General features: G+C 41.1%; 2 protein-coding genes and 1 pseudogene across 2 annotated transcripts in view; all 3 read left to right on the forward strand.

Annotated features, from left to right (window-relative positions):
* Positions 1 to 26,986, forward strand: part of LOC141806618 (interferon-inducible GTPase 5-like) — a 73,012-nt gene that overhangs the window by 7,965 nt on the left and 38,061 nt on the right. The window lies entirely within an intron of this gene.
* Positions 529 to 2,883, forward strand: LOC141806750 (interferon-inducible GTPase 5-like; annotated as a pseudogene).
* Positions 8,962 to 10,696, forward strand: LOC141806917 (interferon-inducible GTPase 5-like). The gene is made up of 3 exons (XM_074692633.1): positions 8,962 to 9,015; positions 9,155 to 9,722; positions 9,931 to 10,696. The coding sequence occupies exons 2-3, from the start codon at positions 9,170 to 9,172 to the stop codon at positions 10,563 to 10,565; spliced, it is 1,188 nt and encodes a 395-aa protein (XP_074548734.1). The 5' UTR covers positions 8,962 to 9,015; positions 9,155 to 9,169; the 3' UTR covers positions 10,566 to 10,696.

Here is a 26,986-nt window from a genome sequence, read left to right on the forward strand (position 1 = left end):
GTTGAATGAAAATTTTGTATTTAGTTACTGTACAACTGTACTTATTGGTTGAAGTTGTTTTTGATATAAAGTGTGAGTGAACTGAAACCGTAGGGCTGGACTGATCGGCTCAGGGGGGGTCTCAATGTCCATCTTGCCTGAGGCCCCCAAATTCCTTGAAACGGCCCTGAACATGTGGAGTGATCTGAAATGAAATGTCATAAAACTCCGAGTCAGTGTCTTATGTTTTTCATTTGTTTCACAGAAACAAGTTCTTTTAGATTTTTGTTTCAGTTATAACATTTGTGAAAATCTGAAAACTGTTTCTTCTAAATCAGGATGTTTCTTGTAAGTCAGCTGCTCTTCAACAACCAATCAGAGGTCTTTAACTAACAGAAAGGCTTCTGAGTGGTTACTGCTCAAAGGGCTGGACTCTCTGATAAAGTTATGTTGAACTAAATCTCACTGTGGACGTTTTTCTGACAGTGTTTCTGCTTTGCTCTGATGTGTTTCTCCGTCAGGACTCCAGGAGCTTCAAATCTTCAGTACAAGTCCATGAGCTTCTGATCACAGTGAGAAACAGGTACAGGTAGGTCAGAGATGATGAGGATTCATGAGACTTTAAATCAGCTGTTTATTTTGACAGCTCAGCTTTTTACAGAGAGGAGGAATTTACGTCAGCCTGAACACATTGGTACAGTGCTCTGGTCTGTTGAGTTTGAATATAATGAATCATCATGTGAAACTTTAATGACAGGGTTAACATATATATTTCATGTGTTCTGAAGATGGTTTGTCTGTGTGATGATATATTTTTTAGTTGATTGTGGTGTCTTATGGACAGAGGAGAACTCATGTCTGCCTGTGCTAATATTAGGCAGGCAAGGCAAGTTTACTTATATAGCATATTTCAGCAAGACAATTCAATGTGCCTAACAGAGAAAACATATTAAAAGGAAACAATTAAAACTCAACTAAAAAGCAGATCAACTGAACTCAGAACTGGACTGATGTGATCCACTTCCTTGGTCTTAGTGAGGAATCGAGAAGCAGCGTTCTGAACCAGCTGCAGCTGTCTGACTGATTTTGTATGGAGAGCTGTAAAGACACTGTTACAGTAATCAATCTAACTAATATTAGATTCATAAATTAACACCAGCTCTGCTGTGCAGGCAAGCTTGGTGTGTTGCTGTGCTAACATATTCTACTGTTTTATTCTGTGATATTTGTTTTTGAACGAGATATTTAGCAGTTAAATATCAATAGTTGAGAATAATCTCAAACTGCCAAACTGTTTTTATTCACAGTTTTCACAAAGCATCATGGGAAATCTGTTTTCAAGGAAATCACTTGAAGATGAAGTTAAAGAAGCTCTAGAGAGAAAAGATGAAGCTCTGGCTGCTGCAAAGATCCAGGAGTATTTGGAGAAAGAGAAGAATGTTCCTCTAAATATTGCCATTACTGGAGAGACTGGATCTGGTAAATCCTCCTTTGTTAACGCCATCAGAGGAGTCGATGATGATGATGAGGAGGAAGCTGCTCCTACTGGTGTTATAGAAACAACAAAGGAGGCCACACCGTACCTCCATCCTAACTTTACCAATGTCAAACTGTGGGATCTTCCTGGTGTTGGCTCCTTGAAATATCAAGCTGCAGAGTATCTGAAGAAGGTTGGATTTGAGAAGTTTGACTTCTTCATCATCATCTCATCAGAGCGCTTCTCAGAAAATGATGTGAAGCTGGCAAAGGAGATTCAGAAGATGGGGAAGAAGTTCTACTTTGTTCGCTCAAAGACTGACCAGGACATGGATAATGGGAAAAGAAAAAGAGGCTTTGATGAAGCAAGGATCCTTGGACAAATCAAGAACAACTGCACTCAGGGTAACTGACTCAATGTTTCAATTTGTAACTTTATGAACTTACAGCCTAAAGCTCCAGACTCAGGAATATTTAAAAAATAAATAAACTTGGTAACCCTAAACAGTCAAATATAAATCAAAGACTGAGCCCAGGTCCTGTTTAAACTAAATGAAGTGTGAGGGTAGAGACAGTGTAGAGTTAATGTTCTGAAAATTTAATGTTTGTTTTCATTTTTTTTTGTTTCAACACACATAAAAATTAAAAACAGAGAGGTTTGATGAGACACTTGAGATCCACAGATCAGAACCTGGTTTCAATTCCAGTGGTTCTCTGTTGAGATCACACATACAGAAAAGAAGTTAAGTTGTAAAAATAACCCTTCAGTCTATTTATTTATTTATTGTGACAGGCCTTCAAGATCAAGGTTTTCAGTCCCCTCAGGTCTTCCTGGTCTCCAGCCATAAGCCCCACCTCTATGATTTCCCTGACCTGTTGAGGACCCTGGAGAGAGAACTTCCTGAACACAAGAAGAACGCCTTCCTGTTAGCCATGCCCAACACCAGCCAGGAGATGATCGACAGGAAGAAAGAAGCTTTTCAGTCTAAAATTAAATATGTTGCTACTCTCTCTGCAGCTGTCGCAGCTGTACCAGTTCCTGGTCTCTCTGTTGCTGTTGATTTGGCCCTGCTGGTTGGTGTTGTTACTTGATATGTGTTCGCGTTTAATCTGGACATCTCCTCACTACAGAGAGTGTCCAACTACACAGGTGTTCCTTATGAGGAATTAAAGGCCATCATTAAGTCACCTCTGGCAGCAACAAAAATAACTCCTGATCTGATCTCAAAGATATTATTTCAAACTGCTGGCATGGCCCTACTGATGGCAGCAGAGGAAGGGTCCAGATTCATTCCCATACTTGGGATCCCAGCATCAATGGCCCTCTCTTTTACCTTCACCTACAGAGCTCTCAATATTTTCCTTGACGTACTTGCTGACGATGCAAAAAGAGTTCTCCAGAAAGTTGTCTTGTACAGCAGAGAGTGATACTGATGTTCTGAAGGCATAAACTTTATTTAAAAAACTTGTAGTCATAGCAGCTGTTTTTTCTGTTTTTTCCCTCCTTTTATTGAGCTTCAGCACTTTTAAATTGTACAAGATATATATATATTTTAAAGGGATAGTTCAGTTTTTTTGAAGTGGGGTTGTATGAGCTCTATGTGACCACTAAGGACATTAGATACATTAGAAAGTTGTCTCCTCTCCCTCAGTAAGACACAAACTGTAATCGCTGGTGACAAGGAAATAGGCGCTAACAGGGAAATACCGTACTAGATTCAAAAGCTATTTTCTCTGCCTACAAGAACTAAAATCAAAAAGTAATACCACAGTTTAAGAGTACGCTACATAAAATATTTTTTAAGTGCATCAAGTCTTCGGACCTAAATAACTGGTCATGTATCCTTCCACGCAGCTCCAGTGCGCTCCGTCCCCCCTCCTCCTTTCAGCTGTAGGGACTGTAAACAAGCTATGCTTCGGGCGTCGGTTTTAGCCTCGTGTAAGTTTGATCAAGTATCGTAATTCTTTTGTTTGTACTCTAAGGATTGTGAGGCAGCGTAGGAAATTCAAAATGAGTGACTATGACAGCGACGATGAAGTTTCATTCACTTTGGAACCAAAAGGATACCTGTATGAACCGGAGCACACAGAAGAAGAGCTGCTACAGATGGCGACTGAAAGGAATACAGAGGACACATCCATGGACACTACAAAGATACAAAGAGTGTTTAAAAAAGCTCTGGTTTGAGCCCCACAGTGAGAAACTGGGACAGTAAGAGGGATAGAAAGTCATCTTGTCAGGGCTTCTAGCTCTGCTTAGTGGCAGCCTCCTTTTTTCCCCCCTCCCTTCTCTCTTTTCCTTTTCCCAGGTGGGCGTGAGTGAGGTGTGTGGAGTGCAACCAGGTGCAGGCAGTTGGTAATCACCAGCAGTTCCCCTCCTCTGCCTTAAAGTCAGTCTGCAGTCACCACTCGGAGCCAGACCGTTGCATACCCCGGTCAGTTAAGCTTGTCGCCAGTTTTCCACATTACGCTTTGGAATGCTAACACTTGTCTCCAATATCACAGCTTCTGGACCCACTCTGCCTGAATCACCTGTTTTGGATCTCTCTAACCTGGGCCCTGTTCTACGAAGCAAGTTCAGCCTAGCGAGATAGCCTTGGAGCTACCTCGCTGAACTGAACGCGGTAGCCGGCGGTCTCGCCACACAGTTTTACGACGCTGGTTATCAACCTCATAAGTGGATCCTGCTAGGCAATGAGCGCGTGCACGCATATAAGGCGGAGCCCGCTGCATCTGACCAATCGCGAACATGGAGCAGTCTGGAGCGTCAGAGCAGGCCGGAGACAGAAGGACCGCATACTTCACACAGGAGGAGCAGGAGGTGATCATGAGGAAGTATGACGAGGTGAAACATGTAATTAACGTAAAAAGCAACACCGTCGCCGCTGCTAAAGCACGGAAGGAGTGCTGGCAGAAAATTGCTGACAGTCTAAATGCGTAAGTGTAGTGGTGTAGTGCAAAAACAAAAATCTATTGTGCCATTATCATCCTGAAATAGCACTGTTCACCATGCACTTTTACTGTAACATGCAACACACTTCTTGGATGAATTTATTCATTTGTTCATTCCTATCGTGTTAACATTTTTTTGTGAGACATGTAGCCCACATGAGCCCTACATGAATTCCTGTCACAATTTTAATACGGGCAATAAAATATTGTCATGGAACAGAAGTGTTGGCATTGAAGATCTTATTACGGCATTGAGAGTTCTTCATTCCCTTTAACTACCTGTAGAAAGTGTCATGTACTACCAACCCCTCCCTGGAAAAGCGGTAACTTTCATAAAGGTGGTCATCAGAAAAAGAGAGTGGGTCGGGCTCCGATGTCCACGGGATCCTCTAAGAACGGACAAGCCATTTTTTGGTGAGGGCTCATTGGTCAGTGGGCGGGGTTTTAATAGTCCGCGAGTTCGATCTGGAACCTAACCTGCCCCGGAGCAGGTTAGCCGTTCAGCGTACATTGCCATGGAGACTCGCCTCGCTGAGGAGTGATCCTGTGTCGTAGAACAGGGAATCCGGAACCTATCCTCAAAGCTACCTCGCTAGGCAGTAATTCTGCTTCGTAGAACAGGGCCCAGAAGCCTCTCCTGCCTCGCCGCACACCTCCTCAGCCTGCCTCCCCTCAAGCTCTCCTCTCGGTCAGGCTGTCCTCCAAGGCTGCCCCTCTCTTCCTGGGTCGGCTACTCTCTCGGGAGAACTCAGTAGTGAGGTAGTGTAGTTAGTTTTGCCCCAGTTTGGCTTTTATCACGCAGGTTGCGTGCTTCTTTCTTTAGCTTCATTCTAGTCTCAGTTTGGGTTCTCATTTAATCTTCTTTTGAATCTCAGCACAGCCTCAGTTAGCCAGTTAGTTTCCTGTGTAGCTTCTTAGTTAGCCTGACTCCTAAGTTGTTACCCTCTAGTGGCCAGTGCCTGTTTTGTGTCCTCAGTTTTGTAAATAAACTTTTTGTTGTGGATTTTCTGGTCTGCTGTGTCTCCTTGTTGTCCTGCATTTGAGTCTCTGATTTGCTCCGTGACACATCTTCAGGAAAGTTTTTCAAACTGCAGAATGAATATCACAAATAATGAAATTTTCTTAAAGATACTTCTATGTTTATTTGTACTTTTTTTTTTACGAACAGCCTCAGGTGATCTGTGTTTGTCTTTTATTTTGAAACACTGAAGCTTTTTATCCTTTATATGAAACGGTTTCTTTCAGGCTCAGTAGCTGGTTATTTGTTTCTCCTGTCTGTAGTCATCTGTTCAGTTGTTGTGGTTGTTCTCTACTGTTGTTTTGTTGTCTCTCTCTCCCCCCTGTCTAGTCTCTTCTCTACAATCTTTTCCTTTTTCACTGTTTCTTTCCTGATATCACCTTGTTCTGGTTAAGCAGTAATCTTCAAACTTGGCAATATACGGGAGGGAAACTGTATGGATACATGTATGCGTATGTATATATATGTGCATACATACGTATGTGTGTGTGTATGTATATATATGTATGTGTATTTATGTATAAAATATATATATATAATTTAAAAAAAAAAAAAAAAACACTAATAAAGAGTACCATTTTAACACTCAAGGGCAGCTCTATACATTAACGGCTCCCTTTGGAAAAGCAAATGTGTTCTGCACAATACGGCAGCCAGACCATAATTCTGTTGTCGTGACGCTGAACAGGACAAGGGAAAAAAAAAAAAAAAAAATATGAAACGGTTTCTTAATCCTGGTCAGAGGATTGATCCTCTTTAAAGACTTTATAATATTCAAATAAAATCATCACAATGAGCTGATTTTGGTTCTTTGTCTTAGAAATATGAACATGTTCATATCAAGTGGTGATAAAACAAAATGTACAATGCAGAGAAACCCATGGAGGATGGAGGAAAGAACCCAGACAGCCCAAGAACCAAACAACATATGAAACCACAAGGACCAGAGGCAAGAAAAAGTAGAAGGACAAAAAAACGGTACAAAACAGATAAAACAACATAAATAATAAAGTGGATATATAGATAAAGAAAGGTAAATGTTATGATAATTACAGTAAAAGCCAGACATTAAAATAGCTCAATTATGTTAAGTTCATTTAAGTAATGAAAGAAAGAAAGAAAAAAAATATATTATTAGTATCAAAAAATAATTGTAGAGATGAATAAATATAAAGGGCCCAATTGTGACATTCAGACCACTAGTTCAAAACATCTCCAAAACTGCAGCTCTTGTAAACTGCAGGGTTCAGTACCTACTAAAAGTGGTTTAAAAAAAGAAAACTGATTAACAAAAAACAACATTATTGCTAGCCAAGGTTCAAACTCCTCTGCGCTAGAGATAAAACCAAAAGACTGCCTCAGAAAGAGCTGACTGGCACTTGTGACATATTTTAGAGTCAAGGCAGAATCAAACAAAAGAACTGCCATGACGGTAAATACATCAGCATTTTTGTATTACAGAGTTTTGCTTTGTTTGTTATAATTTAGAGGGCATTCACAAATGGGAGCTCTTACAGTTTTGGCTTCACTCTAAGAGGCTGTTGTCTGAAATGAGGTGCACCAAGTGAGGAGTCTCAAGCATTTTCCAGAGGGCACTCATGCATTACAGGAAGTAAAGAGCAGCCTGAAACACCTTCAACTTTTTGTACATGTATATTTATTTTGGTACATAGGTATGAATTTTGGAGATGATGAATCTAGATTGAAGCCCAGGTAGACCTGTGAAGCTTGCAGCATTCTTTACTGCTTTGCTGCTCAGCTGCTGTGAACTGAACTGTTATTTGTTATGTTGTGTTTTCAGGGGGTTTGATAAAGCAAACTGTGAGTGAAACAAGTTGCACACACAGTGAGCAGGAAACAAAGAGACAAAGTTGTTTTGTGCATGAAGAGAGTTTTTTTGTGCGTGTTTGTGTTGATCATTGATACAGGAAGTGCTGTGGGATCTTATTTTGCACAACTCGCCTCGGTCTGAAATGTGAGCGTGTGACCAGATTGACACACTGTCAGAAAGAGCTGCTCAAGAGCCGCAAACCTCGCACATTTTGAACAGAGCACAGACAGAGGTCATGAAAGAAGTTTTTTTTTTGTAGCTGTTGTTACTGTTGATATGCTGTCCTGCAGTTTTCTAGTGAGAGTAGATTTCTTACCTATTCACATTTCAGAACGTCCGGATGTTGATGGATGATGGATGCTACAGTGTACTGCTCAAACTCAGCTGCACCCTTTGCCCAGCCTCCCTCACTGTTACACCATGATCGACCACATGGTCAACCACAGTGGCTCAGATCTCGATAGAGATTACGGTCCTGGGCATTCCCCATCCTCCTCCTCTATCTCCCACTCCTTTGGCTCTGCCTCTGTTTCCAATGCTGGCATGATTGCACCAAGCAGAAAGCTCACCTGTTTTCCTTTACTGCTAAAGCTCTGAGAGCAAATTGTAAAACTGTGTGACAGGTGTTTGACCATGGGATGAGTCAGTGTGCATAGTAGGGCAATGAGCTTGTGTGTAGTGTTTTTAGAATAAAAAGTGTTTTAGAACTGCACTTTGAGTGTAATGCAGGACTTGTGCTTGTATTTTACCAGAATTGGTTTCAGGGGTTTAAGGGGCCGGTGCATGGACCATAAATGTTGTGGTCATTGTGTCTCATGTTCCAGGAAGTGTTTCAATCTGATGAGTTTGGTTATTGCTTTGTCATTCTGTCTGGTTAGAACTTGTGTTTTACAGTATCTGAATATCATTGGACATTGCCAGTGACAAAAGCTCCCTATGTCTTTTTTTTTTTGCATGCCATATTGAAGATGAGAGTTCACTCTTCTAATGATGATTAACAGCATTAGCATTAGCATTAAGTAAACAATGTTACTAAAAGAAGCATGTTCATAACACAATTTATTCTACCTGTTGCAAACAATGGGAGTTCAATCTGATGAGATAATAATAATAATAATGATGATAACAATAATAGTAATAATAATAATAATAATAATAATAATAATAATAATAATAATAATAATAATTATTATTATTATTATTATTATTATTATTATTATTATTATTATTATTATTATTGAAGACAGGAAATACCTTTTTCCTGCATTACCACACTTTTGTTTCTTAGTTTTATTTGTGAAATGTGTTGAAATGTGAGAGTGTCGTCATCACTTGAACACAAAGTCAGTAAAAGCTGCTTTCCAGTTTAAAACATTCCTGAACAGACAAAAGCAGAAGTCATAAAGGGAGGATTTGTTTTGGAGCTGCTTTAAAAACAGAGCAGGATATAGAAGAAAATATGAGCTTATGATTTAGTTTCTTGCAGCGCTGTGATGGTGTGAAACTCTATGTGTCATATAAATCATCATGTTTCCTGTAAGTCAGTGGCTCTATGAATAACCACTCTGTGCTTTTTTCTTTTTTCTTTTTTTTTTTTTTTTTACCAAGAGAAAGACTTATTATTGGCTGCTGTCTGAAGGGCTGGACTCTTTGACTCTGATAAACTCCTCTCCTGTTTCTATGCTTTTGTTATTCTGCTCTTCCTTCAGGGGTGAACTCAGACGGGGATCTGCTGTTGTCTCATCTGTTTCTACTGTTGGTGAGTAAAGCCTTCATAATACAAAAGTAGATTGTCTCTGTTATGTGATCCTGGGAGTTATTTTAATTAACTGCAGAAATTTATTTCTCAAAATTGATAGAAAATAGTCTTCACTGTGAAACTTCTTTTCTACTCACAGTTTTCAAGAAGCACCATGGGAAATCTATTTTCAAGATCAGTTGATCGAGAAATTAGAGAAGCTCTACTGAACAATGATGAAGCCTCAGCTGCTGCAGTTCTCCAGCAGTATTTGCACGAACAAGAAAACATCCCGCTAAATATTGCTGTAACGGGAGAGACTGGCTCTGGTAAATCCACCTTTGTTAACGCCATCAGAGGGGTAGGTGGTGATGCTGAGGGAGCTGCTCGAACTGGTGTGTTAGAAACCACCATGGAGGTCACACCGTACCCCCATCCAAAGTTTCCCAACGTGATATTTTGGGATCTTCCTGGTATCGGCACCACGGATTTTACAGCTGCAAAGTACCTGAAGCTGGTTGAATTTGAGAGGTTTGACTTCTTCGTCATCATATCTGATCGCTTCAGAGAAAATGATGTAAAGCTGGCAAAAGAGATTCAAAAGAAGAAGAAGAAGTTCTACTTTGTTCACTCAAAGATCGACGACAACATACGAAATGAGAGAAGATCCCAGAGAGAGTTCAGTGAGGAAAGGACTCTCACACAAATCAGGGAAACCTGCATCCAAAGTAGGTGTGATTAATCCTGGAACACACACACACACACACACACACACACACACACACACACACACACACACACACACACACACACACACACACACACACAAACACACACACACACACACACACACACACACACACACACACACACACACACACACACACACACACACACATTTCATTTGTTTGATTTTTGTTTCTTCATGTGTCACAGGTCTTCAGGATCAAGGTTTTGAGTCTCCTCAGGTCTTCCTGGTCTCCAGCCCTGACCTCCAACAATTTGACTTCCCTCTCTTAGCTGAGACCCTGGAGAGAGAACTTCCTGATCTCAAGAGAGAAGCGTTTCAGTTAGCCATGCCCAACACCAGCCTGGAGATGATCGACAGAAAGAAAAAAGCTTTCAAGTCCAAAATTAAATACCTTGCCACTCTCTCTGCAGCTGTAGCTGGAGTACCAGTTCCTGGTCTCTCTTTTGCTGTTGATCTCAGTCTTCTGGTTGGTGTCATCACTCGATATGTGTTTGCGTTTGGTCTTGATATCTCCTCACTCAAGAAAATGTCGTACCACTCTGGTGTTCCTTATGAGGAATTAAAGGAAGTGGTCACTTCACCTCTTGCAGCAACAGTACTAACTCCTGCTCTTGTTTCAAACCTCTTAGTTCAAACTGCAAGCCTTGTTGCATTGATAGCAGCAGAGGAAGGGTCTAGATTCATTCCTATACTTGGGATCCCAGTATCGATGATTCTTTCTTTTGTCACGATCTACAAGGCTCTCAACATTTTCCTGGACGTGCTCGCTGATGATGCTCGAAGAGTGTTTGAAAAAACTACTTTAAACTGCAGAGGGTGATACTTAAAATAAAAAGAGAGAGATGACACATTTAACAAGCTGCCCCCTCTAAATCAACAGTTCATATGTTCTTCAAAAACACATCAGTGTTTTAGCTCAGTCTTTTAGAAATCATGCATCATGCCTCTTACATTTTTTACACACATAAGTCTTACAGAATAACCTAAAGCTTAGAATCATACATAAAAATGCACTTTTCTTCTCATCATTGGTATTGTTATATTTTTATATAGAGAGTTCAGAATAGGGAGATCTTGAAGATTTTTATTTTCAAATCACTGATATTCTTTCTGCTTAAAATAACCTGCTAATTATTCCTGTAAATGTGAATACTGTCTTCCAACTTAAAAAGATTTTAATCATGTTCAAATAAAAATAATGTAATGAGCTGAATTTTGTTCTTTTGTCTTTTTTATGAAACACTTTATTTATGTTCATATAGGGGAGAACGGGTTATGTGAGACAGTTTTTACATTTGCGCCCCTCTAAGCGAGCTGAAATGATGTGTTAGTAAAATTTACATATTTCCCAATACTTAAGGATGTTTCCTAGCAATAGAAATCATCAGAACATATTCAGGATGAAGGGCAGGGAAAATATGATTGTTTTTTAAAAAAAAAACGTAGTGACTTTACCTCAGCTTAGGGGTAAACTGAGACAGACCAGAGAAATCAAGGGCGTAAAGTGAGCCAGCTGGGGGTAAACTGATCTACTGACTTTTCCGCTCTGAAACAACGATAACAACACATGTTGTAATAGTAAGAATCCTGACAGTTGGCTTGACAACCACACATTCTACAACTAATATCAGACTAGTAACAGAATCATGGGGTTTGGTCAAAAAAGTGTGTGTTTTTTCCTCAATACTTAAAAGTAACTCTGAACAAAATCAACTACAACATAATATAATTGCTGTGAATGCAGTAATGCATTCACAGCATATGTTCTTCTGTGTCAAAAAAATTTATTAGGGGCTCGGGCTTCGAACGAGCCCCTCTCCTGCATAGCAAGCTATGCAGGAGAGGGGCTCGTGGCGAAGCCACGAGCCCCTAATGCTCTTCCGTTCGCCTCTTTTTTTTTCTTCTTCATCTTCCGGCCAAAATTTCGGCTCGCTACTCCTCCAAGGGCTTTGAGAAAACCCACACAAATCATACATCAAAATGTGCGGCTCGGCCGGGAATGGTGTGCTATTATTTTTTTCAGCGATTCGCCAAATTTTGGCCGACTTATTGGCCAAAAACGGCAAAAAATCCCTCATAGAGAATGAATGGGGAACCTAGGAATCTCTCCCTCTCGCTGCCCAAAATTTCCACTTACTTTGAGATGCTAAGACTTTGGCATACTTCCACTTACAGGCACCATTTTTGCTTTAAAATGTTCACTGATCTTTCAGCTCTAAGAGTATGACTGTACTTGTTTGATATCTATTACAGTTTTTGAGATTTTACTGTTGAAGCAACATAAACTTTTTGGTTTTTGCCCTGAAACCTTAGCTCCTCCAGTGCGGAATGTCTGAAAGTAGAGTGAGCGAGGCGGCTGATGACAGGTTGCAGCATTCTCCAATGAATTGTCATAACTTCCAAAATCTTCACAGCAGATAAATAAAAACTACATTACGAAGTTCCCTGACATCTCCTGCTTCTTACAAAGGGAGTATTTTACCCCAAAAATGTACTGTTTTGCCAAAAAACGCCTCAGTGTGAGTGAAACCGTCAAATCCCTGTAATCTGAAGTAATGTTAAAATCTGACCTATATTTCTCATCAACTTGATTCCTAACTACTTTTATACATCACCCTCCTGCGGTCAGTTCTAATCCTACCAGCTTGTAAAGCATATCATCTTGTTCATCAGAGTCTCCAGATTCTCACAATGTTTTTGTTTTTCTTCTAGCCCTTAGGGTTTCAGCGTAAATGCAGTTTGTTCGGACCTATGTCTAGCCAAAAAATCCAGCTTAAGATCAGTGGATACAAAGGAGTTCCAAAGTTCAACTGCCACTTCACACTCATTATGACATCATGATGATCACCATGGTAACCACACAGCTGTGGGTAATCACTGATTAGGTCTTTGAGGGACAGTGAAACACATGTGTTTCTTTATTATGCCTAAACAGCCAACCCAAACTTTCTTCTACACACATACACACGTACAGCCAACCCATACACACACACACACACACACACACACACACACGTGCGCGTGCGCACAAACACACACACACACACACACACACACACACACACACACACACACACAGTTTTTTTTCTGGGATTGTAAAATATGTCAGGACGTAGAGTCAAGAAGTGATTAGACTCACAAAAGAAAAATGAAGTTATTAGTTTTGATACCTAGCGCCACTCAGATTCTCCCAGAATCCCTCACAGTCTGTACTGCGCAGACTCTGGCTGCACAACTGCTGCCAATGGCTGCGCCTTTGACGGAGGTATTTTGGCTTAAGAACTGTGCATTTGTAAATGGCGGAGCCACGCTATCCACTATACAGTCTATGTTTGTGACGTATTGCTTTGAAACTAGAACAGTTTAGATATGAAAGTGTACACACACACACACACACACACACACACACACACACACACACACACACACACACACACACCCACACATGAACCCCCTTTCCTTTCAATACTCTCTTTCTCTCTCTCACCCTCGCGCTTTGTCTCCCTCTCGCTGCCTCTCGCTCCCTCTCGCTCCCTCTCTCCCTCACACACACACACACACACACACACACACACACACACACAAACACAAGTACTCTAACAAGTTCTTAAGAGCTTATTTGGGGTTAAGGCTTTATAACCAGCCACTCTCCCATGTCTTGTGATATGTAGGTGTATGTTTGTGACATAATGTTTTGGGGCTTGAACAGTAAAGATATGAAAGTGTGCGCGCAAAGCGCGCATCACTGTGCATGAGGTTATTTGATACCTGTTGAATCAGAAACAAGAAATGTTAAGAAGTGTTTTGCTATGTCAGTCCGAAACAAGATCTGGTGACATCTGTGTTTCTGAACATTTTCAAGATATGAAAGTGTGCGCGCGAAGCGCGCTCCATTGTGCATGGGATAATTTGACACCTGTTCATTCAGAAGTCAGTACAAAACAAGGTCTGGTCATATCGGTGTTTCTAAACTATTTAATGACTGCAAAAAGCCCAGCCGCCGCCCGAGCCCCTCTCACGATTTCCGTGGAAATTGTCTAGTTAGGGGCTCGGGCTTCGAACGAGCCCCTCTCCTGCATAGCAAGCTATGCAGGAGAGGGGCTCGTGGCGAAGCCACGAGCCCCTAATGCTCTTCCGTTCGCCTCTTTTTAGGGGCTCGGGCTTCGAACGAGCCCCTCTCCTGCATAGCAAGCTATGCAGGAGAGGGGCTCGTGGCGAAGCCACGAGCCCCTAATGCTCTCCCGTTTCGCCTTTTTTCTTCATCATCTTCCGGCCAAAATTTTGGCTCGCTACTCCTCCAAGGGCTTTGAGAAAACCCCCACAAATTATACATCAAAATGTGCGGCTCGGCCGGGAATGGTGTGCTATTATTTTTTTCACCGATTCGCCAAATTTTGGCCGACTTATTGGCCAAAAACGGTGAAAAATCACTCATAGAGAATGAATGGGGAACCTAGGAATCTCTCCCTCTCACTGCCCAAAATTTCCACTAACTATGAGATGCTAAGACTTTGGCATACTTCCACTTACAGGCATCATTTTTGCACTAAAATGTTCACTGATCTTTCAGCTCTATGAGTATGACTTTACTTTTTTGATATCTATTACAGTTTTTGAGATTTTACTGTTGAAGCAACATAAACTTTTTGGTTTTTGCCCTGAAACCTTAGCTCCTCCAGTGCGGAATGTCTGAAAGTAGAGTGAGCGAGGCGGCTGATGACAGGTTGCAGCATTCTCCAATGAATTGTCATAACTTCCAAAATCTTCACAGCAGAGAAATAAAAACTACATTTTGACGTTCCCTGAACTCTCCTGCTACTTACAAACTAAGTATTTTACCCCAGAAATGTACTGTTTTGCCAAAAAACGCCTCAGTGTGAGTGAAACCGTCACATCCCTGTAATCTGAAGTAATGTTAAAATCTGACCTATATTTCTCATCAACTTCATTCCTAACTACATTTGCAAATCGCCCTCGTGCGGTCTATTTTAATCCTACAATCGTGGGAGGCACATTATCTTGTTCATCAGAGTCCCCAGATTCTCACAATGTTTTTGTTTTTCTTCTAGCCCTTAGGGTTTCAGCATAAATGCAGTTTGTTCGGACCTATGTCTAGCCCAAAACTCCAGCTTAGATCAGTGGATACAAAGGAGTTCCAAAGTGTAACTGACAGATCACACTCAGTGTGACATCATCATGATGATCACCATGGTAACCACACAGCTGTGTCTACGGACTGATGAGGTCATTGAGGGACAGAGAAACACAGGTTTTTGTTTACTAAGCCTAAACAGCCAACCCAAACTCTCTTATACACACACATACACACATACAGCCTACCCATACACACACACGCATGCACATGCGCACGCGCACAAACACACACACACACACACACACACACACACAGCCAACCCATACATACCGACGTGCACACACACACACACACACACACACCCACCCACACACACACACACACACACACACACACACACACATAAACCCCCATCTCTTCTCTCTCACTTCTCTCTGTCTCTTTCTCTCTTACTCTCTCCCTCCCTCTCCCTCCCTCTCCCTCAGGCACACAGAGGTGCATGATTTTGAACATATAATTTGGCTGCCTTGTATTTAAGTCTTTTTTTTTCTTCTGAACAGTTACATTTCCATTAGTTATGAGAGGTTAAAAACAAGGTACTATGTCACATTTTATGATAATTGACAGCTGCCGTTCTTGTGTATTTTTTTCTGGGATTGTAAAATATGTCAGGACGTAGAGTCAAGAAGTGATTAGACTCGCAAAAGAAAAATTAAGTTATTAGTTTTGTTACCTAGCGCCACTCAGATTCTCCCAGAATCCCTCACAGTCTGTACTGTGCAGACTCTGGCTGCACAACTGCTACCAATGGCTGGGCCTTTCACAGAGGTTTTTTTGCTTCAGAACTGTACAATGGCGGAGCCACGCTGTGACTCTATACAGTTTATGTTTGGGACGTATTGCTTTGGGGCTAGAATAGTATAGATATGAAAGTATGTACACACACACACACACACACACACGGACCCCCTCTCATTTCAATACGCTCTTTCTCTCCCTCACCCTCTCTCTTTCTCTCCCTCTCTCTGGCTCTCTCTCTTTTCTCTTTACAGCTCTCCCTCTGTCCCTCACACACACATACACACACACACACACACACACACACACACACACACACACACACACACACACACACACACACACACAAGTACTTTAACAAGTTCTCAAGAGCTTATTTGGGGTTAAGGCTTTGCAACCAGCCACTCTACCATGTCTCATGACATGTAGGTGTATATTTGTGACATAATTTTTTGGGGCTAAAACAGTAAAGATATGAAAGTGTGTGCGCGAAGCGCGCTTCATTGTGCATGAGGTAATTTGATACCTGTTGAATCAGAAACAAGAAATGTTAAGAAGTGTTTCGCTATGTCAGTCCAAAACAAGATCTGGTGACATCTGTGTTTCTGAACATTTTCAAGATATGAAAGTGTGCGCGCGAAGCGCGCTTCATTGTGCATGGGATAATTTGACACCTTTTCAATCAGACGTCAGTCCAAAACAAGGTCTGGTCACATCGGTGTTTCTTAACAATTTATTGAATGCAAAAAGCCCGGCCGCTGCCCGAGCCCCTCTTACGATTTCCGCGGAAATTGTCTAGTTAGGGGCTCGGGCTTCGAACGAGCCCCTCTCCTGCATAGCAAGCTATGCAGGAGAGGGGCTCGTGGCGAAGCCACGAGCCCCTAATGCTCTTCCGTTCGCCTCTTTTTGCTGTGAATGCAGCAATGCATTCACAGTATATGTTCTTCTGTGACAAAAAAATTTATTGCTGTGAATGCAGCAATGCATTCACAGTATATGTTCTTCTGTGACAAAAAAATTTCTTCTTCTTCTTCTTCTTCTTCTTCTTCTTCATTCTTCCGCCCGCTTTTTTGGACCGCTAAAACTCAGGCAAACTTCAACCGATTTTCACCGTTCAAACTTCAAAACGTGTGTTTCAGTGGGGACAAGGGGGCTATGACTTTTCAGAAACTTTTCACGAATAATTTCCGAGATATACGACGATTTACGAAATTTTGGTCACATAGAGATGAATGGGGAATTTTCAAAATTTTCTCCCTTCAGGACATTTTCTCAGCCTGCTTCAAACCCTCCTCATTCAGTCATACATTCAGCTACAAACTCCATTCAAACTTCAAAATATTCAGCTATCTTTTGGCTTCATTCAGTGGGTTTCAAATGTTTCCTAGCATTCATAGTTTCTTCACAATGACCCTTCAAAGGTCATGATGCATTTCAGCTCTTCGAGCCGTTTAACATTGGTGTGTATTGGACGGAATGTTTTGGCTCAGAGTGGGAGATTCAAACGACAGAGCAGGGAGAGGGGGAAACAAGACCTGAGAAACTTCTGGGTAAACTGCTCTCTTGGCCATATTTTTTGAGCTATCAACACAAATAAGCCCTCAGCATGTAAGTAGTCTTGTCCTGCTTCTGACAAAGTGGTTTTTAAAGCAAAAGGATGGAGCACTTTTTCACAAAATGGCCAACTGTCATGAGAAGTTCAAAAAAATCCCCATATACCTCCATGTTAATTCCTGAGGGGTTTTCTCAGAGATCAGTAAATTTTCCCTCATCTATCTATCGCTCTCGTGGGTTTGTTTCTTGACCTCCATGCATGAAATTTAGATCAACAGCTTCCTCTGGGTCTCAGGATTCCTACGGTGTGTTCATTTTTATTCTAGCCCTCACGGTTTTGGCAAGGTGACAGGAGATTCGGACTCTTGCTTTGCCACAAAATCTTCATAAAATTACTGTAACAAGGGCAAAGTTGTGCACCTGCACCTGCTGCCCTTGACGAGCTGGTCACCGTGGAAACCTTTCATCTCATGCAGCTGTTTTTAGTAACTCATCAAAACATCCAGGAACAAAGACAAGCATGTGTCTGTTAATTTATCATTGATCACCAATATAAAATCTGGCTTCAGATAAGCCTCAGCAGACAGGTTGACATGATTGAACACACACACACACACACACACACACACACACACACACACACACACACACACACACACACACACTCACACTCACACACACAGGGCAGAAAGTATCACACTTTAACAGCATTTGACTTCCATTTCCCTGAGTCAGCTCCTTATTTTCCTAGATTTTTTTCTTTAAATTTAAATTCCTTCCTTTAATTTCTGAATTGATTCAGCCATTCAAACTTTTAAATCCAATTTTAGATTACACTGATTCATGCTTCATGATCATTCTTTTTGTCAGAATTGCAAGCACCTTTACACCCTGATTTCAAAAGGGGTGTTGGGAATCAACCGACTCCACCAGCTCTCTGATGGCAGTTGGTAAACAATGATCACCATGGCAACATCTGGCTTCAGATGGGCCTGAGCCTACAGGCTTACATGGTTAAAAAACTAACACATAGGACACACAGGATTACATTTTAACAGGGTTTAAGATAGCAGACTTACATTTTCCCTCAGTCAGGTCATTATTTCCATAAATGTTCTTTAAAATTTAATTCATTCCTTTAATTTTTGAATACACGCAACCATTTCAACTTTAAATTCCTTCATCCATTCCATTTATTCGACCATTTATTTCCTTTCATCCAACAGTTCATGGCAGGCTAATTCAGCATTCTGCATTAGCAGTTGAGCACAAGCTTTTCAAGACTTCATTCAACCATTTTAAGACAAATCTTCAGTCATTCATGTTCAGGGTTCTGCATTAGCATTTCAGTGAAAGCCTTGCATGACTTCATTTAACCATTTTCAGACACATCTTCAGTCATTCATGTTCAGCTTCTGCTTTAGCATTTCAGCATGAGTTATTTAAGACTTCATTTAGCAATTTTCAGACATATCTTCAGTCATCCATGTTCAGCATTCTGCATTAGCAGTTCAGCGCAAGCTGCTTCAGCATTCTGCATTCACAGCGCAATTTCTTCAGAAATTGCTTTTCTAGTTAGGGGCTCGGGCTTCGAACGAGCCCCTCTCCTGCATAGCAAGCTATGCAGGAGAGGGGCTCGTGGCGAAGCCACGAGCCCCTAATGCTCTTCCGTTCGCCTCTTTTTTTTTTTTTTTCTTCTTCATCTTCCGGCCAAAACTTTGGCTCGCTACTCCTCCAAGGGCTTTGAGAAAACCCCCACAAATTATACATCAGAATGTGCGGCTCGGTCGGGAATGGTGGGCTATTATTTTTTTCACCAATTCGCCAAATTTTGGCCGACTTATTGGCCAAAAACGGTGAAAAATCCCTCATAGAGAATGAATGGGGAACCTAGGAATCGCTCCCTCTCACTGCCCAAAATTTCCACTTACTCTGAGACGCTAAGACTTTGGCATACTTCCACTTACAGGCACCATTTTTGCTTTAAAATGTTCACTGATCTTTCAGCTCTACGAGTATGACCTGCCTTTTCTGATATCTATTACAGTTTTTGAGATTTTACTGTTGAAGCAACATAAACTTTTTGGTTTTTGCCCTGAAACCTCAGCTCCTCCAGTGCGGAATGTCTGAAAGTAGAGTGAGAGCAGCGGTTGATGACAGGTTGCAGCATTCTCCAATGAATTGTCATAACTTCCAAAATCTTCACAGCAGATAAATAAAAACTACATTACGAAGTTCCCTGACATCTCCTACTTCTTACAAAGGGAGTATTTTACCCCAAAAATGTACTGTTTTGCCAAAAAACGCCTGAGTGTGAGTGAAACTGTCTCATCCCTGTAATCTGAAGTAATGTTAAAATCTGACCTATATTTCTCATCAACTTCATTCCTAACTACATTTATAAATCACCCTCGTGCAGTCAATTTTAATCCTACAATCGTGGGACACACATCATCTTGTTCATCAGAGTCTCCAGATTCACACAATGTTTTTGTTTTTCTTCTAGCCCTTAGGGTTTCAGCATAAATGCAGTTTGTTCGGACCTATGTCTAGCCCAAAACTCCAGCTTAGATCAGTGGATACAAAGGAGTTCCAAAGTGTAACTGACAGATCACACTCACTGTGACATCATCATGATGATCACCACGGTAACCACACAGCTGTGTATACTAACTGATGAGGTCATTGAGGGACAGAAAAACACAGGTGTTTGTTTACTATGCCTAAACAACCAACCCAAACTCTCTTATACACACACATAGACACATACAGCCTACCCATACACACACACGCGTGCACATGCGCACGCGCACAAACACACACACGCACACACACACACACACACACACACACACACACACACACATACAGCCAACCCATACAAACCCATGTGCACACACACACGCACACACACACACATACAGCCAACCCATACATACCCATGTGCACACACACACACAGACACACACACACATACACACACACACACACACACACACACACACACACACACGCACACACACACATAAATCCCCATCTCTTCTCTCTCAATTCTCTCTGTCTCTTTCTCTCTTACTGTCTCCCTCCCTGTCCCTCACGCACACACAGGTGCATGATTTTGAAGATATCATTTGGCTGCCTTGTATTTAAGTCTTTTTTTTCTCTTCTGAACAGTTACATTTCCATTAGTTATGAGAGATTAAAAACAAGGTATTATGTCACATTTAATGATAATTGACAGCTGCCGTTCTTGTGTATTTTTTTTCTGGGATTGTAAAATATGTCAAGGCGTAGAGTCAAGAAGTAATTAGACTCGCAAAAGAAAAATAAAATTATTAGTTTTGTTGCCAAGCCCCACTCAGATTCTCCCAGAATCCCTCACAGTCTGTACTGCGCAGACTCTGGCTGCACAACTGCTTCCAATGGCTGCGCCTTTGATGGAGGTGTTTTGGCTTGCAGTCTATGTTTGTAACGTATTGCTTTGGAACTGGAATAGTAAAGATATGAAAGTGTGTACACACACACACACACACACTAACATGAACCCATTTTCCTCTCAATACTCCCTCTCTCCCTCACCCTCTCTTTCTCTCCCTATTTCTCCCTCTCTCTCTCTTATCTCTTTACAGTTCTCCCTCTCTCCCTCACACACACACACACACACACACACACATACACACACACACACACACACACACACACACACACACACACACACACACACACACACACACACACACACACAAGTAATTTAACAAGTTCTCAAGAGCTTCTCTGTGGTTAAGGCTTTGCAACCAGCCACTCTCACATGTCTTGTGATATGCAGGTGTATATTTGTGACATAATGTTTTGGGGCTAGAACAGTAAAGATATGAAAGTGTGCGCGCGAAGCGCGCTTCGCTGTGCATGAGGTAATTTAATACCTGTTAAATCAGAAATAAGAAATGTTAAGGATTGTCGTTATGTCAGTCCGAAACAAGATCTGGTGACATCTGTGTTTCTGAACATTTTCAAGATATGAAAGTGTGCGCGCGAAGCGCGCTTCATTATTCATGGGATAATTTGACACCTGTTCAATCAGAAGTCAGTACAAAACAAGGTCTGGTCACATCGGTGTTTCTGATGTTTGATGACTGCAAAAAGCCCGGCCGCCGCCCGAGCCCCTCTCACGATTTCCGCGGAAATTGTCTAGTTGCTGTGAATGCAGCAATGCATTCACAGCATATGTTCTTCTGTGACAAAAAAATTTATTCTTCTTCTTCTTCTTCTTCTTCATTCTTCCGCCCGCTTTTTTGGACCGCTAAAACTCCAGCAAACTTCAACCGATTTTCACCGTTCAAACTTCAAAACGTGTGTTTCAGTTGGGACAAGGGGGCTATGACTCTTCAGAAACTTTTCACAAATACTTTCCGAGATATTCGACGATTTACGAAATTTCGGTCCCATAGAGATGAATGCGAAATTTTCAAAATTTCCTCTCTTCAGGACATTTTTTCAGCCTGCTTCAAACCCTCCTCATTCAGTCATACATTCAGCTACAAACTCCATTCAAACTTCAAAATATTAAGCTACCTTTTGGCTTCATTCAGTGGGTTTCAAATGTTTCCTAGCATTCATAGTTTCTTCACAATGACCCTTCAAAGGTCATGATGCATTTCAGCTCTTCGAGCCGTTTTAACATTGGTGTGTATTGGACGGAATGTTTTGGCTCAGAGTGGGAGATTCAAACGACAGAGCACGGAGAGGGGGAAACAAGACCTGAAAAATTTCTGGGTAAACTGCTCTTTTGGTCACAATGTTCGCTCCACATAGGCATTTTATATATCAAAATGGAGGAGGGCTTGTCCTGCTTCTGACAAAGTGGTTTTTAAAGCAAAAGGATGGAGCACTTTTTCACAAAATGGCCAACTGTCATGAGAAGTTCAAAAAAATCCCCATATACCTCCATGTTAATTCCTGAGGGGTTTTCTCAGAGATCAGTAAATTTTCCCTCATCTATCTATCGCTCTCGTGGGTTTGTTTCTTGACCTTCATGCATGAAATTTAGACGGACAGCTTCCTCTGGGTCTCAGGATTCCTACGGTGTGTTCATTTTTGTTCTAGCCCTCACGGTTTTGGCAAGGTGACAGGAGATTCGGACTCTTGCTTTGCCACAAAATCTTCATAACATTACAGTAACAAGGGCAAAGTTGTGCACCTGCACCTGCTGCCCTTGACGAGCTGGTCACCGTGGAAACCTTTGATCTCATGCAGCTGTTTATAGTAACTCATCAAAACATCCAGGAACAAAGACAAGCATGTGTCTGTTAATTTATCATTGATCACCAATGTAAAATCTGCCTTCAGATAAGCCTCAGCAGACAGGTTTACATGATTGAACACACACACACACACACACACACACACACACACACACACACACACACACACACACACACAAACACACACACACACACACACACACACACACAGGGCAGAAAGTATCACACTTTAACAGCATTTGACTTCCATTTCCCTGAGTCAGCTCCTTATTTTCCCAGATTTTTTTCTTTAAATTTTAATTCCTTCCTTTAATTCCTGAATTGATTCAGCAAGTCAAACTTTTAAATCCTATTTTAGATTACACTGATTCATGCTTCATCATCATTCTTTTTGTCAGAATTGCAAGCACCTTTACACCCTGATTTCAAAGGGAATGTGTTGGGAATCAACAGACTCCACCAGCTCTCTGATGGCAGTTGGTAAACAATGATCACCATGGCAACATCTGGCTTCAGATGGGCCTCAGCCTACAGGCTTACATGGTTAAAAAACTCACACACAGGACACACGGGATTACATTTTAACAGGGTTTAAGATAGCCGACTTACTTTTCCCCTCAGTCAGGTCATTATTTCCATCAATGTTCTTTAAAATTTGATACATTCCTTTAATTTTTGAATAGACGCAACAATTTCAACTTTAAATGCCTTCATCCATTCCATTTATTCGACCATTTATTTCCTTTCATCCAAGAGTTCATGGCAGGCTAATTCAGCATTCTGCATTAGCATTTCAGTGCAAGCTTTCCAGGAGTTCTTAAAACAATTTTCAGACATATCCTCATTCATTCATGTTCAGCATTCTGCATTAGCAGTTGAGCGCAAGCTTTTACAGGAGTTTTTAAAACAATTTTCAGACATATCCTCAGTCATTCATGATCAGCATTCTACATCAGCAGTTGAGCACAAGCTTTTCAAGACTTCATTCAACCATTTTAAGACAAATCTTCAGTCATTCATGTTCAGCGTTCTGCATTAGCATTTCAGCGCGAGTTATCTAAGACTTCATTTAGCCATTTTCAGACATATCTTCAGTCATTCATGTTCAGCATTCTGCATTAGCAGTTCAGCGCAAGCTGCTTCAGCATTCTGCATTCACAGCGCAATTTCTTCAGAAATTGCTTTTCTAGTTGCTGTGAATGCAGCAATGCATTCACAGCATATGTTCTTCTGTGACAAAAAAATTTATTCTTCTTCTTCTTCTTCTTCTTCTTCTTCATTCTTCCGCCCGCTTTTTTGGACCGCTAAAACTCAGGCAAACTTCAACCGATTTTCACCGTTCAAACTTCAAAACGTGTGTTTCAGTGGGGACAAGGGGGCTATGACTTTTCAGAAACTTTTCACGAATAATTTCCGAGATATTAAACAATTTACGAAATTTCGGTCACATAGAGATGAATGGGAAATTTTCAAAATTTTCTCCTTTCAGGACATTTTTTCAGCCTGCTTCAAACCCTTCTCATTCAGTCATACATTCAGCTACAAACTCCATTCAAACTTCAAAATATTAAGCTACCTTTTGGCTTCATTCAGTGGGTTTCAAATGTTTCCTAGCATTCATAGTTTCTTCACAATGACCCTTAAAAGGTCATGATGCATTTCAGCTCTTCGAGCCGTTTAACATTGGTGTGTATTGGACGGAATGTTTTGGCTCAGAGTGGGAGATTCAAACGACAGAGCACGGAGAGGGGGAAACAAGACCTGAAAAATTTCTGGGTAAACTGCTCTTTTGGTCACAATGTTCACTCCACATAGGCATTTTATATATCAAAATGGAGGAGGGCTTGTCCTGCTTCTGACAAAGTGGTTTTTAAAGCAAAAGGATGGAGCACTTTTTCACAAAATGGCCAACTGTCATGAGAAGTTCAAAAAAATCCCCATATACCTCCATGTTAATTCCTGAGGGGTTTTCTCAGAGATCAGTAAATTTTCCCTCATCTATCTATCGCTCTCGTGGGTTCGTTTCTTGACCTTCATGCATGAAATTTAGACGGACAGCTTCCCCTGGGTCTCAGGATTCCTACGGTGTGTTCATTTTTATTCTAGCCCTCACGGTTTTGGCAAGGTGACAGGAGATACGGACTCTTGCTTTGCCACAAAATCTTCAGGAGATTACAGTAACAGGGGCAAAGTAGTGCACCTGCACCTGCTGCCTTAAACGAGCTGGTCTCCGTGGAAACCTTTGATCTCATGCAGCTGTTTATAGTAACTCATCAAAACATCCAGGAACAAAGACAAGCATGTGTCTGTTAATTTATCAGTGATCACCAATGTAAAATCTGGCTTCAGATAAGCCTCAGCAGACAGGTTTACATGATTGAACACACACACACACACACACACACACACACACACACACACACACACACACACACACACACACACACAAACACACACACACACACACAGGGCAAAAAGTATCACACTTTAACAGCATTTGACTTCCATTTCCCTGAGTCAGCTCCTTATTTTCCTAGATTTTTTTCTGTAAATTTAAATTCCTTCCTTTAATTCCTGAATTGATTCAGCCATTCAAACTTTTAAATCCAATTATAGATTACACTGATTCATGCTTCATGATCATTCTTTTTGTCAGAATTGCAAGCACCTTTACACCCTGATTTCAAAGGGAATGTGTAGGGAATCAACAGACTCCACCAGCTCTCTGATGGCAGTTGGTAAACAATGATCACCATGGCAACATCTGGCTTCAGATGGGCCTCAGCCTACAGGCTTACATGGTTAAAAAACTCACACACAGGACACACAGGATTACATTTTAACAGGGTTTAAGATAGCCGACTTACATTTACCCTCAGTCAGGTCATTATTTCCATCAATGTTCTTTCAAATTTAATTCATTCCTTTAATTTTTGAAAAGACGCAACCATTTCAACTTTAAATTCATTCATCCATTCCATTTATTTGTCCATTCATTTCCTTTCATCCAAGAGTCCATGGCAGGCTAATTCAGCATTCTGCATTAGCAGTTGAGCGCAAGCTTTTCAGGAGTTCTTTAAACAATTTTAAGACAAATCTTCAGTCATTCATGTTCAGCATTCTACATTAGCAGTTGAGCACAAGCTTTTAACGAATTCATTCAACCATTTTAAGACAAATCTTCAGTCATTCATCTTCAGTACTCTGCATTAGCATTTCAGTGCAAGCTTTTTCACACTTCATTCAGCCATTTTCAGACATACCTCCGGTCATTCATGTTCAACATTCTGCATTAGCATTTCAGCGCAAGCTGCTTCAGCATTCTGCATTCACAGCGCAATTTCTTCAGAAATTGCTTTTCTAGTTCTTCTTCTTCTTCTTCTTCTTCTTCTTCATTCTTCCGCCCGCTTTTTTGGACCGCTAAAACTCAGGCAAACTTCAACCGATTTTCACCGTTCAAACTTCAAAACGTGTGTTTCAGTGGGGACAAGGGGGCTATGACTTTTCAGAAACTTTTCACGAATAATTTCCGAGATATTCGACGATTTACGAAATTTTGGTCACATAGATATGAATGGGGAATTTTCAAAATTTTCTCCCTTCAGGACATTTTCTCAGCCTGCTTCAAACCCTCCTCATTCAGTCATACATTCAGCTACAAACTCCATTCAAACTTTAAAATATTCAGCTATCTTTTGGCTTCATTCAGTGGGTTTCAAATGTTTCCTAGCATTCATAGTTTCTTCACAATGACCCTTCAAAGGTCATGATGCATTTCAGCTCTTTGAGCCGTTTAACATTGGTGTGTATTGGACGGAATGTTTTGGCTCAGAGTGGGAGATTCAAACGACAGAGCACGGAGAGGGGGAAACAAGACCCGAGAAACTTCTGGGTAAACTGCTCTCTTGGCCACATTGTTTGAGCTATCAACACAAATAAACCCTCAGCATGTAAGTAGTCTTGTCCTGCTTCTGACAAAGTGGTTTTTAAAGCAAAAGGATGGAGCACTTTTTCACAAAATGGCCAACTGTCATGAGAAGTTAAAAAAAATCCCCATATACCTCCATGTTAATTCCTGAGGGGTTTTCTCAGAGATCAGTAAAATTTCCCTCATCTATCTATCGCTCTCGTGGATTCGTTTTTTGACCTTCATGCATGAAATTTAGACGGACAGCTTCCTCTGGGTCTCAGGATTCCTACGGTGTGTTCATTTTTATTCTAGCCCTCACGGTTTTGGCAAGGTGACAGGAGATTCGGACTCTTGCTTTGCCACAAAATCTTCATAAGATTACAGTAACAAGGGCAAAGTTGTGCACCTGCACCTGCTGCCCTTGACGAGCTGGTCTCCGTGGAAACCTTTGATCTCATGCAGCTGTTTATAGTAACTCATCAAAACATCCAGGGACAAAGACAAGCATGTGTCTGTTAATTTATCATTGATCACCAATGTAAAATCTGGCTTCAGATAAGCCTCAGCAGACAGGTTGACATGATTGAACACACACACACACACACACACACACACACACACAC

This window comes from Halichoeres trimaculatus, unplaced genomic scaffold (assembly GCF_033239565.1).
Source record: "Halichoeres trimaculatus isolate MK-OKI-2021-1 unplaced genomic scaffold, fHalTri1.1 fHalTri1_scaffold_17, whole genome shotgun sequence".
NCBI classification, from domain to species: domain Eukaryota; kingdom Metazoa; phylum Chordata; class Actinopteri; order Labriformes; family Labridae; genus Halichoeres; species Halichoeres trimaculatus.